At 43.3% G+C, this 11,413-nt stretch overlaps 2 protein-coding genes across 5 annotated transcripts in view; both read left to right on the top strand.

Annotated features, from left to right (window-relative positions):
* Nucleotides 1-495: 495 nt before the first annotated feature.
* TBC1D19 (TBC1 domain family member 19) overlaps nucleotides 496-11,413 on the top strand; it is a 112,316-nt gene continuing 101,398 nt past the window's right edge. For all 4 annotated transcript variants that reach the window (XM_073342334.2, XM_073342335.2, XM_073342333.2 and 1 more), the window contains exon 1: nucleotides 496-713. In XM_073342334.2, coding sequence (XP_073198435.1) covers nucleotides 612-713 — 102 coding nt within the window. In that variant the 5' untranslated portion in view covers nucleotides 496-611. The remainder of the gene's footprint in view (nucleotides 714-11,413) is intronic.
* On the top strand, nucleotides 4,653-7,391 carry LOC140910695 (zinc finger and SCAN domain-containing protein 20-like). The gene is made up of 2 exons (XM_073342338.1): nucleotides 4,653-5,829; nucleotides 6,816-7,391. Exons 1-2 carry the CDS (start codon nucleotides 5,244-5,246, stop codon nucleotides 6,830-6,832), a joined length of 603 nt encoding a protein of 200 aa, XP_073198439.1. The 5' UTR covers nucleotides 4,653-5,243; the 3' UTR covers nucleotides 6,833-7,391.

Genomic DNA, 11,413 nt, shown 5'->3' with positions numbered 1-11,413 from the left:
CCAGGGATGATACGTCATGGCTTTGCCATGGGGTGCTGTGGTGAGGCAGTAGGCTTGTAGGGCTCAGGAAAGTGTAACACAAGACATAGGAACAGTGTGTGAGGCAGGTGGGGGGGAGAGCACCCTGTCATGGTGACTGGATCCATAGGTGGAACACATTGGTGGTGACACTCGTGAATGCTGCCAGCCGTGCTGGGGGAGCGGGGTGTCTCTTATTCTGGACAGCAGGTGGGGCTGGGAGCCTGTCCCCTGCTCAGGGGCTGAGGGTGAAATACTGGCCTTTTGCAGTAGAGTCTAGTTTTGCCTTTGGTATCGCCAGGGCCAGCAGTCATGTCACCCTGTCTTTATGGTGGCCTGGGCTAGAGCAGAACAACGCGGGGGAAGGCCCGGAGACCGGAACTCTGCTCTGGGGAGCCAGTTTCCAGCCGGAATCCGCAGCCGAGCGCCGCTTTCCGCTCCCTTAGTTGCCTGGTAACGCCGTCAGTGAAGTAGCGGGAGAGGGGCAGGAGGGAGCGAGGGTGTCTCCCTGAAATTGGTCCCGCTACTACGGCTCCCCCGCTGCGGCGGCGAGGCGTGTTGGCCGGGCACAAATCCCTCCGGTGTGCGCCGGGATGATGCTGGAGCCGGACACTGGGCTCTCCTTGGCCATCGCTCAGATCGTGCAGCGGCTGAAGGGCTCCAGCCTCCACTCCCAGCTGGAGCGGCAGGCACGGGTGAGCCCAGTCCCCGGCCCTTGGCTGTCCTCCCCTCGCTGCCTGCCTGACCCGCTCCACCCCCACCCCGTCCTTCCATGCGTCTGTCTCCCTTTCTGCTTCCTTCCCCCACGGCCTTTCTCTGTGTCCCTCTCTCCGTCCCGCCCCTCACCCCAGCCGCTTGTCCTCCCTTCCCCCCTTGGCTGGACGCACACGGCCGGCACTCGCCCCTGACACTGCTGGGCGGATGCCGCAGGGCGGCATGAGCGTGGGAAGCCTGTGTGTGCCCAGAGGAGAGGGAGTCAGACCTGCCCTAAACCTTTCACTCTTCTGCAGGGCCGGGAGACTCGCTGCTTAACTGTCAGGGTAGTAGTTATATCCACTCCCTCTGGGCAGGGAGGATTTTGCTGTGTGTATTAATAATATGGTTAAAGTCGCACTCATTCAAATTGCTCCACCAAATGAATTGGGTCGTTTTTTAATCCTTAATTTGAGATGCAAGTTTTTTATAACTCCCTCTCCTCCTGCGGTTTCCCCTCAGAACATAAGGATTTGGTGAAAAGGAAGGAAAATAAATGAAATATGCACCAGAAAATGATGCTGTAATAATTGTGATCCTTTGTTCTCACTGATTTCAGAGAAACAGCCGTATTAGTCTGTATTCGCAAACAGAAAAGGAGTACTTGTGGCACCTTAGAGACTAACCAGTTTATCTGAGCATAAGGTTTCTCACTGCACTCTACATCTAATACGTATCTCCTTAGTGGACATCCTGTCCTGTGGATTGTTTGAGGTGGAACAGCCACAAACATTATGGCCTGAACTGAATTTGTACATTTGTAACCTAAAACTCTGTCTTCATGTATTCCCCCCTCCACGTCTTTTTCTTGTGGATGACCTCTTGTCTTATTGTTCATGGCAATATCTGTTTTCATGATCCTATTCTCTGTAGTTTCTTTTGAGAACTTTTATTTACTTTACATTGCTTGTTAATGTCTTGATTGTTTTCTTGTGGGCCTTTCTGTTTGATTTTTTTTTTTAAATAGGCTTTTTAGAAAATCTCGTTTAAAGTAAGCAAGCTACATTTCTGGTTTCTTTATAGCAGCTTACTTTACAACTGTTCATTTCTGAAGTGCATTATTCTGAGTTAGGGCCCTGATCCTGCAAACACTTACACACATGCTTAACATTTTGAAGGACTGTGTTTGGTCATTCCTTCAGGTTAATAATTTGCATTGCCTATATTAGTCTGGATTTATTTTAGAGATGGTTATTTAATAGGACTGGCTATATAAATAAATGCTGTCAACCTGAAGATATTGTAAACAAACAACTTTTTTATGTTTCTAACAGCCCTTAGATTGTTAATACAGAAATAATTTTAAAACTCCAGTTTTTGTTACTATCTTTTTTTCTTTATACCTTTCTCATGGCTTGGTAATAAAATCAATAAAGTCAATTTTTAACTTTTTTCTAGTTTATCAGTTTTATTTTCAGGTTCTTAGTTCTGGGTTTCAAACTTTAAACACATTATGAAAACATTTATTTTGGTATTATGTTTTATAATTTTTTTTTAACAAAATTTAAATTGTGGACAATATTTTAAATTTACAGTGTCCCTATTGTTGTACAAATGATGTTTTAGTGGATAAAACAAATGGTTATTTGCCTTACTTTAGTTAGTATTCCTGTATTAGACAAGTCTATGTTCCGTGGCTGTCCACTTTTGACTTCCATGATTCAGTGCTCTATTGATTTAATTTATAGCTCTCAAATTTTTGGGTTCTGCATGGGATCATGCCATTTCACTTTTATGTCAGTGTAGGCTTCCGACAGGATTATGCGTTGGACCCTGTATTATTTTCTTTATGTCTATTAGTGCTGTTCCTGAGTTTCATTGTTATTAAATAGTCTTGAAAGGATTAGATTTTTATTGATAAATGTCCATTTTGATGTACACACACAAACTGACAAAAAAAAAATTTCCATCAATGATAAAGGTAATTTACAGATAGCCAAACTAAGAAAAATGCTGCTTGCAAACTTGTTAGAATTTGATTTAATTATATTTACTTTGTATATTTTGACATATGATGCTGACAATTTGTGTATTATAAAGTTTGAACTTTTTGAATCTTAACATTTTCTGTCATTAAGTAGTTGTCTGACTGGCCATTGTCTAGCCTCCTCCATAATTTCCCACAATTTTGAAATTTAAATAGATAAAAATAAAAAAGTTAAACATAAAAACCTGTATTAGCAATCATAATTATATAAAATTGTTAAATATAATTTGTCTGCTATTTCAGATCTGTATCTTCTGCTCTCTTGTTTATATAGATAAGTAAATGAATATAGTGTTGTAAGTGCTATGTAGGTCACTACCAAACACAAAAGAAGATTTATAATCTAGATATATAAGTGAAAACCAACAGTACAAACAGAACAGAACATAATGGCCACAGCCCGGTTTCTCTTAAAAACTTCACAGAACAGGTGGATTTTAGAAGTTTGTGGAAGGAGCTTGGTATATATTAGTAGAGAGATTATTCCAATCATATGGAGAAGGTAAAGGAGACAAATTGGGCAAGAAGAAGGCAGATTGGCCAGAGTTTAAATATTGCGAGTACTTAGGAGATGAGGATAGAGAGATGTAGAGTAGGATGAAGCTTTGTAAAGGTGAAGAGAGCAGCTTGAACTTGACATTATTTGATGTCTACCTACAAAAACATTTCTAAATGTGATTAGCTGGTTTTGGGGATTTGTAGTTTAAATTAATACAGACAAAGTTGAGGTAGTGTTTCTTGGCTCTGATTGCTATTGTTCTGTCATTTATTCTTGCTTTTTAAGAGGTTACCTTTGGATCCTGGGTTTTTCCAGGAATATGTGCATTCTGTTTGATCCTGAGTTAATTTATGAACCTCACAATTATCCTCCCCTTACAAACACTATAGATCTCACTTGTTTTATCTTTTCTGCCAAAACTCTGATCTGTGTTCAAGTTTTCTCTGTAGTGGTTGGTTGTAATGGTTGTTTTTTTGTAGGGGCCGGGGGGAGGCATCCAGGCCTTCTCTGTTTTGTTTTTGTGATTTGTTGAATTTTGTTATTGTTATCTCAAATTACTGCCTAATCAGACCATTATATTGGCTAACTTTGAAGCCGCAGATCGTGTACAAAATCTTGCTATTCTTATGCAAGGCACCTCAACTCCTATTTATCTCTGGAACATGATCTATGTTCTGGTCTGCTTGTTAGTTACATTCTGTTTCTGACCTGAACATTGCAGTATAAATAAATCTGTACTAACTGCAGAATTGAACATCTCTACATGAAACCAATTTTAGATAAATCTCAACGATATTGAGATCCGTTGTGTTGCTGATCTAAATTCTTCCAAGAGAAAACTTAACTTTATTTTAGTTACTTTTAGCTCTTATTTGTTTTTAAAAAATATAAAAAATCACTTTGGGAGTTCTCTGTAAATAACATTGTAAACCCTCAAATCATTCAAAATTTTGTATGCATGTGCATGTACAATATCAGACAAATGTCAGGGTGTAAATCAAGATTTGTGTCCACATAGTGCCCCCTTAAAATTAGTGTCCAGAGTTTTTTTAGAGTTAGTGATATTTACTGAGCCTAATTAAAACATTGAGGAACTAATATTTAAAATAACAACAAAATTCTTGCTATACTCATTAATGTTTTTACTTTTTTTTTTTAGTTCTAGCAGGCAGAGCTCAAAAAGAACGGTTTCTATTGTCAACTTACAGAACTTTTGAAAAAACTGGGTTTCTTAAGAATGATGTTTATGAATGTTGAGTCTTTGGACTCTGAGTAGAGATACCAGTCGGTTACGTTTTGGGTACAAGAAGGAAAAGGGGACTGTAAAGAAGAGAAGACTTCTCCTTTATTTCTTGAATTTTCATGTATGATATATTATTTATACCATTTAGGATAATTAAGTTGTCAAGCACACAGTGGAAACAGCAACTTGTTTTACTGGACTCTTCAGCATCAAGTTGATGTGAGAAGCTAGAGACCTGCATAAAGATTCAGAGTTATCTTTGATAATTCACTCTGATCGCAGATTAACTTTAACCCAAGAGTATTAAAAAGGTTTGAATATACCTCTGAGCCACAGTAACTAGAGGGTAGGGACCGAAGGCTAGATTCACAAAGGAGACTTAAATTAACTCCTAAGTGCCCCTCCTGCCCACTGGAATTCACAGCCCACAGTTTGGCACCTAGCCTTCCCATACAGTGCATGGGGAGAGTTAGGCTTGGTCTACACTACGAGTTGATGTCGGATTTAGCAGCGTTAAGTTGAATTAACCCTGCACCCGTCCACACAACGAAGCCATTTTTTTTCGACATAAAGGGCTCTTAAAAACTGATTTCTGTACTCCTCCCTAATGAGGGGTTTACTGCTGAAATGGACGTCGCTGTTTCGAATTAGTGTTTGTGTGGACGCAATTTGAAGGTATTGGCCTCCGGGAGCTGTCCCACAGTGCACCATTGTGACCGCTCTGGATAGCACTCTCAACTTGGATGCACTGGCCAGGTATACAGGAAAAGCCCCGGGAGCTTTTGAATCTCATTTCCTGTTTGGCCAGGCGAGCTCATCAGTCCCAGAATCAAAAAAGAGCTCCAGCATGGACCGAACGGGAGGTACTGGATCTGATCGCTGTATGCGGAGAGGAATCCGTGCTATCAGAACTACGTTCCAAAAGACGAAATGCCAAAACATTTCAAAAAATCTCTGAGGCCATGAGGGACAGAGGCTACAGCAGGGACACAACACGATGCCGTGTGAAACTTGAGGAGCTCAGACAAGCGTACCAGAAAACCAAAGAATCAAACAGACGCTCCGGGACAGAGCCCCAGACATGCTGCTTCTATGCTGAGCTGCATGCAATTCTAAGGGGGGCCGCCACCACTACTCCACCCCTATCTGTGGACTCCAATGATGGGGTATTCTCCGCCATGCCTGAGGATTTTGCGGACGGGGAAGATGATGAGGAGGACGAGCTTGAGGAGAGCACACAGCACACCGTTCTCCCTGACAGCCAGGATCTTTTTATCACCCGTACTGAAATACTCTCCCAACCCAACGAAGCTGGAGAAGGGATCTCTGGTGAGTGTACCTTTTAAAATATAATACATGTTATAAAAGCAAGTGTTTGTTTTTTAATGATTAAGTAGCCCTGAGAACTTGGGATGCATTCGTGGCCAGTACAGCTTCTGGAAGAGTCTGTTAACATGTCTGGGGGTGGAGCAGAAATCCTCCACGGATATCTCCATGAAGCTCTCCTGGAGGTACTCTAAAAGCCTTTGCAGAAGGTTCCTGGGGAGAGCAGCCTTATTCCATCCTCCATGGTAGGACACTTTACCACGTCATGCTAGGAGCAAGTAATCTGGTATCACTGCATGACAAAGCCTGGCAGCGTATGGTCCTGGTGTTTGCTGGCATTCAAGCAACATCCGTTCTTTAGCTCTCTGTGTTATCCTCAGGAGAGTGATATCGTTCATGGTAACCTGGTTGAAATAGGCGAATTTAATTAAGGGGACATTCAGAAGTGGCTGTTCCTACTGGGCTGTTTGCCTGTGGCTGAAAAGAAATCCGCCCCGCAGTTAGCCATGCGGTGGCAGGGGGCATTGGCGCTGAGCTGTTTGCGTTTGGCTAGCAGGGATCTTCCCTGATGCCAGCCACACGGTGGGGTGAGGAATACAGCAGTCATCCCAGAGAATTGGATAGCGGGGGCGGGGGGTTAGTTTGGTTTCTGCTGCTGCATGTTAACAGGAAAACCGCAGCACTAAATGGCCAACTCAGTGTGCTTTGCTTGGTATGGGAGCGGAGGGTGCTGCTGTTATGAAGGTTGCAGAAGCCGAAAGACTATGGCTTACCATGGCCGCCTGCAAGCTGAATTCTGTTGCCCGGCACTGCATGTGTGATCTCTAACACCAAAGCCGCAGGCACTCAATATAAGATGCAAAATGCGACCTTGTACCAAAATCACATGTGCTATGTAATGTGAATAGTGGTGTTCACCGTGAAAGAGTATAGCCATTGTTCTGTAAAATGTATCTTTTTAAATACTTTACTCCCTTTTTTCCCTCCAGCAGCTACAAATGTTTGAAGCCTCCGTCCTCCGTCCCAAAGGCTATCTCAGATAAGGCGGTGAAAAAAACGCACACGCAATGAAATGTTCTCTGAGCTCATGCAGTCGTCCGGCACTGACAGAGCTCAGCAGAATGTGTAGAGGGACACAATAACAGAGTACAGGAAAGTGGCCGACGAACGTGAGGAGAGGTGGCGGCAGGAAGATCAGAGGAGGCATGAGGCAACGCTGGGGCTACTGAGGGATCAAACGGACATGCTCCAGCGTCTTGTGGAGGTTCATGAATGGCAGCAGGATCACAGACTGCTGCTGCAACCTCTGTTTAACTGCCCTCCCTCCTTCCCAAGTTCCATAGCCTACTCACCCAGATGCCCAAGAACGTGGGGGAGGAGGCTCCGGGCACCCAACCACTCGATCCCGGTGGACAGCCCAAGCAACAGAAGGCTGTCATTCAAGAAGTTTTAAAGTGGCCTTTTCCTTCCCTCCTACCCTACTCTCATACCCTACCCGGGCTATCTTGTGAGTTATCTCCCTATTTTTATAATCAATTAATAAAGAATACATGTTTTTTAAACAATAGTGACTTTATTTCTTTTGCAAGCGAGCTGTGATCGAAGGGGGGAGGGCGGGTGGCTTACAGGGCATTTAGAGGCAACCAAGGGTGCGGGTTTTCATCAAGGAGAAACAAACAGAAGTGTCATGCAGTACCCTGGCCAGTCATGAAACTGGTTTTCAAAGCTTCTCTGATGCGCAGCGCTTCCTGCTGTGCTCTTCTAACACTCTGGTGTCTGGCTATGCGTATTCAGCGTATACCTCAACCTCCCACCTCAACCTGCCTCAACCTCCCACCCCGCCATAAACATCTCCCCCTTACTCTTACAGAGATCGTGGAGCACACAGCAAGCAGCAATAACAATGGGAATATTGGTTTCACTGAGGTCTGAGCGAGTCAGTAAACTGTGCCAGCGACCCTTTAAACGTCCAAATGCACGCTCTGCCATCATTCTGCACTTGCTCAGCCTATAGTTGAATAGCTCCTTACTACTGTCCAGGGTGCCTGTGTACGGCTTCATGAGCCCGGGCATTAACGGGTATGCTGGGTCCCCAAGGATAACTATAGGCATTTCAACATCCCCAACAGTTATTCTCTGGTCTGGGAAGTAAATCTCTTCCTGCTGCCATTTAAACAGACCAGAGTTCCTGAAGACGCGAGCGTCATGAACCTTTCCCGGCCATCCCATGTTGATGTTGGTGAAACTTCCCTTATGAGCCACCAGTGCTTGGAGCACCACTGAAAAGTACTCCTTGTGGTTTATGTACTGGCTGCCCTAGTGGTCCGGTCCCAAGATAGGGATATGCGTTCCGACTATTGTCCCACCACAGTTATGGAATCCTATTGCAGCAAAGCCATCTAATATGACTTGCACGTTTCCCAGAGTCACTACCTTTGATAGTAGCAGCTCAATGATTGCATTGGCTACTTGCATCACAGTAACCCCCACAGTAGATTTGCCCACTCCAAATTGATTACTGACTGACCGGTAGCTGTCTGGTGTTGCAAGCTTCCACAGGGCTATTGCCACTCGCTTGAGAGCAGCCCTCACAGTTCACATCTTGGTATTCTTGTGCTACAGGGCAGGGGAAAGCAAGTCACAAAGTTCCATGAAAGTGCCCTTACGCATGCGAAAGTTTCGGAGCCACTGGGAATCATCCCAAAGCCGCAACACTATGCGGTCCCACCACTCTGTGCTTGTTTCCTGGGCCCAGAATTGGTGTTCTACAGCATGAGCCTGCCCCAGTAACACCATGATCTCCAAATTGCTGGGGACCGCGGTTTTAGAAAAATCTGTGTTCATGTTCTCATCACCGCTCTGCCGTTGCCTCCTTGCCTGGTTTTTCAGGTGTTCGTTCTGCATAAACTGCATGATAATGCGCAAGGTGTTTACAATGGTCATAACTGCTGTGGTGAGCTGAACAGGCTCCATACTTGCCGTGCTATGGCGTCTGCTCGGGCAATCCAGGGAAAAGGGCGCAAAATGATTGTCTGCTGTTGCTTTCACGGAGGGAAGGAGGGTTGACTGACAACATTTACCCATAACCACCCGTGACAAATTTTTGGCTTCATTAGGCATTGGGAGCTCAGCCCCGAATTCCAATTGGCTGCGGGAACTGTGGGATAGCTACCCACAGTGCACCGCTCGGAATGTTGACGTTTGCCACGCTACTGTGGACACACGCTGCCGAATTAATGTGCTTAGTGTGGATGCATGCACTCGACTTTATACAATCTTTATACAAAAAGCCAAAAATTGACTTCTGTGAAATCGGAGTACTTTCGTAGTGTAGACATGGCCTTAGACTCGTAAAGGGATTCTCAGAAGCCAGGAAACTGAGCGGGCAGCTGCCTATGCCAGCTGCAAGTGAAATGCAAAGGAAAGGGAAATGCTGAAGGCTTAGATCCTCAAAGAGGGTTAGGTGCCTGACTGAAAGGCTGGAGAGCACTACTTCAGATTTTCAACCATGAACCCTCTCCTGGAGTTAGGTGCCTAAGCCAGGTCAGCCTCTCCCTCACAAAAAATGAGAGGGAGAGACACCCCTCCCCCCACACACTATAGCCAATAGCTCAGTGGTCAGCGTACTTACTTGGAATGTGGGAGACCCATATTCAAACTCATATCTGATTTGGAGCAGGGATGTGGACACAGGTTTCCAACATCTGTAATGAGTGCCTCACCACCAGTCTATTGGCTGTAATGGAGTGGGTCTCTCTCAAGCTCTTCTGTTAGAACTGTTCCACTGTATATAAATAATTTAAATATTTATTGGATCAGAGAGAGAGAGAGACCCCATATTCCAGGGATTAGGACACTCACCTGTGATGTGGGAGACCTGGCTTCAAGTCAGTGCTCCAAATCAGGCAGAGCAGCGATTCAGACTGGGGTTTCCCAGATCCCAGGTAAGTGCCCCAACCAATGGGCTGTTGAATAGATGGAGGACTGACACACTTGCCGTCATTGTCTTTTGACAAGGGTCTTAATCCACTGAAAAATATGGTTCCGTTGAAATCAAATGCTTTGTGACATTGTGTCAAGTTTGCAAAAATTTTGTTTAGGAGAAAAATTATGGGGAAAAAGTTCCTACAATGTTGAAATGCCCTGTTTTGACATTTTTGGAATGAAATATTTTGATATTTCATTTTGAAATGACTTTTTGCATTTTTGTATTATAATAAAGTCAAAATCAAAATGAAATGTTTTGATCTGAAATAATTTGTGCCAGACTTTTCTTTCACAGAAAATTATGAAATTTTCTGGTTTCATTCTGATTTGAAATGAAGCCAGATATTGAAATCTTGTAAACTTTTGTGAAATGGAATTTCCACTTCCATTGAGCTGTAATAAAAATCTGCTAATGATAGTGAGTCACTCAGAACCTACTATAACCATAAAAATATCTGGCTGGATGGACAGATAGATAATTTAAAAAAAATAGGCCTGAGCATTTCATTGGGGCAGAAGATTCATAAGTTGTCCTTCTGACAGGTAGAAAAACCCTATCCAGACATTAGACAGACAATGGGGAGAAGTGGAGTAAAAGAAGAGATGAAAACTGAAGCAGAGTAATTTTTTAAAAACATAAAAAAATGTGATATTAATTATACCAGTAATCACTATTGCCACTTGCATGACCATTTTCAGATTGCAATTTATTGTTGGCATCTCTGCAGAAGTGGGTCTTGAGAAGGGATTTGTAAGAAGACAGGGTTGTGGCTTTATAGATAAGTTATGAGAGGGAGTTTCATGCATAAGAATCAGCATCGAAGAATATGTGAAGGTGCTTGTAGAAGAAGCAGACTTCTGGGTGATAGAGGTTGGCCCAGTGAAGAAGGCAGGTAAGATAGAAAGGATCATAAGGGATCTTAAAGTGTGGATAAAAAGATATATCTGATATGATTGTGACAGGGGAGCCGCTTGAGCTGATTAAAGAAGGGGAAGGGGGTGACATGACTGGAATGACTGCCCAGGAAGATGACCTTATCAGCAGCTTTTTGCTGGACCTGAGATGGGTGTCAGGAAGGTCAAAGAAGAAGGTTGCGTAATTAAGATGGGAAATAAGGGCCTGGACAAGAGTTTTAGTGGTGTTGGTAGAGAGAGCTGTCTGTTTTTTGGGAAAGTTTTGGCGGAGTAAGTGGCAAGATCTTGACACTACCTGGATGGGTGTGGCTAAAGGAAGGGCAGATAGACATAATAGCTTAGCTAGAGTGGACAGACTGTGAGATCAGATAATCAAAGCAACTATTTTGATCTTTTCTTCGGTACTAAAAGAATTATTGATACTGAACTTCGCTGATATGAAAGTTCGCATTTAGAAAGTGATCAACTCTGTAATATGCAACATTATATACCAAAATCTATCAAATAATAGTAGGCTCATGATTCATTATAGATAATAAATTTATTTTCATGTATCTCATTTAACAGAGAACTTACTGACCTGCTCTTGTATTAATAGAGATTGTAATCTTCTTGTCTATATTGTTCAGCAGTGACATTTGCAGTATGAAGAATCTTAATTGAATTGAATACAGTTATGAATACG

The sequence above is a fragment of the Lepidochelys kempii genome, chromosome 4, assembly GCF_965140285.1.
Source record: "Lepidochelys kempii isolate rLepKem1 chromosome 4, rLepKem1.hap1, whole genome shotgun sequence".
Classification (NCBI taxonomy): domain Eukaryota; kingdom Metazoa; phylum Chordata; order Testudines; family Cheloniidae; genus Lepidochelys; species Lepidochelys kempii.
This window is presented reverse-complemented; position numbering and strand designations above follow the sequence as displayed.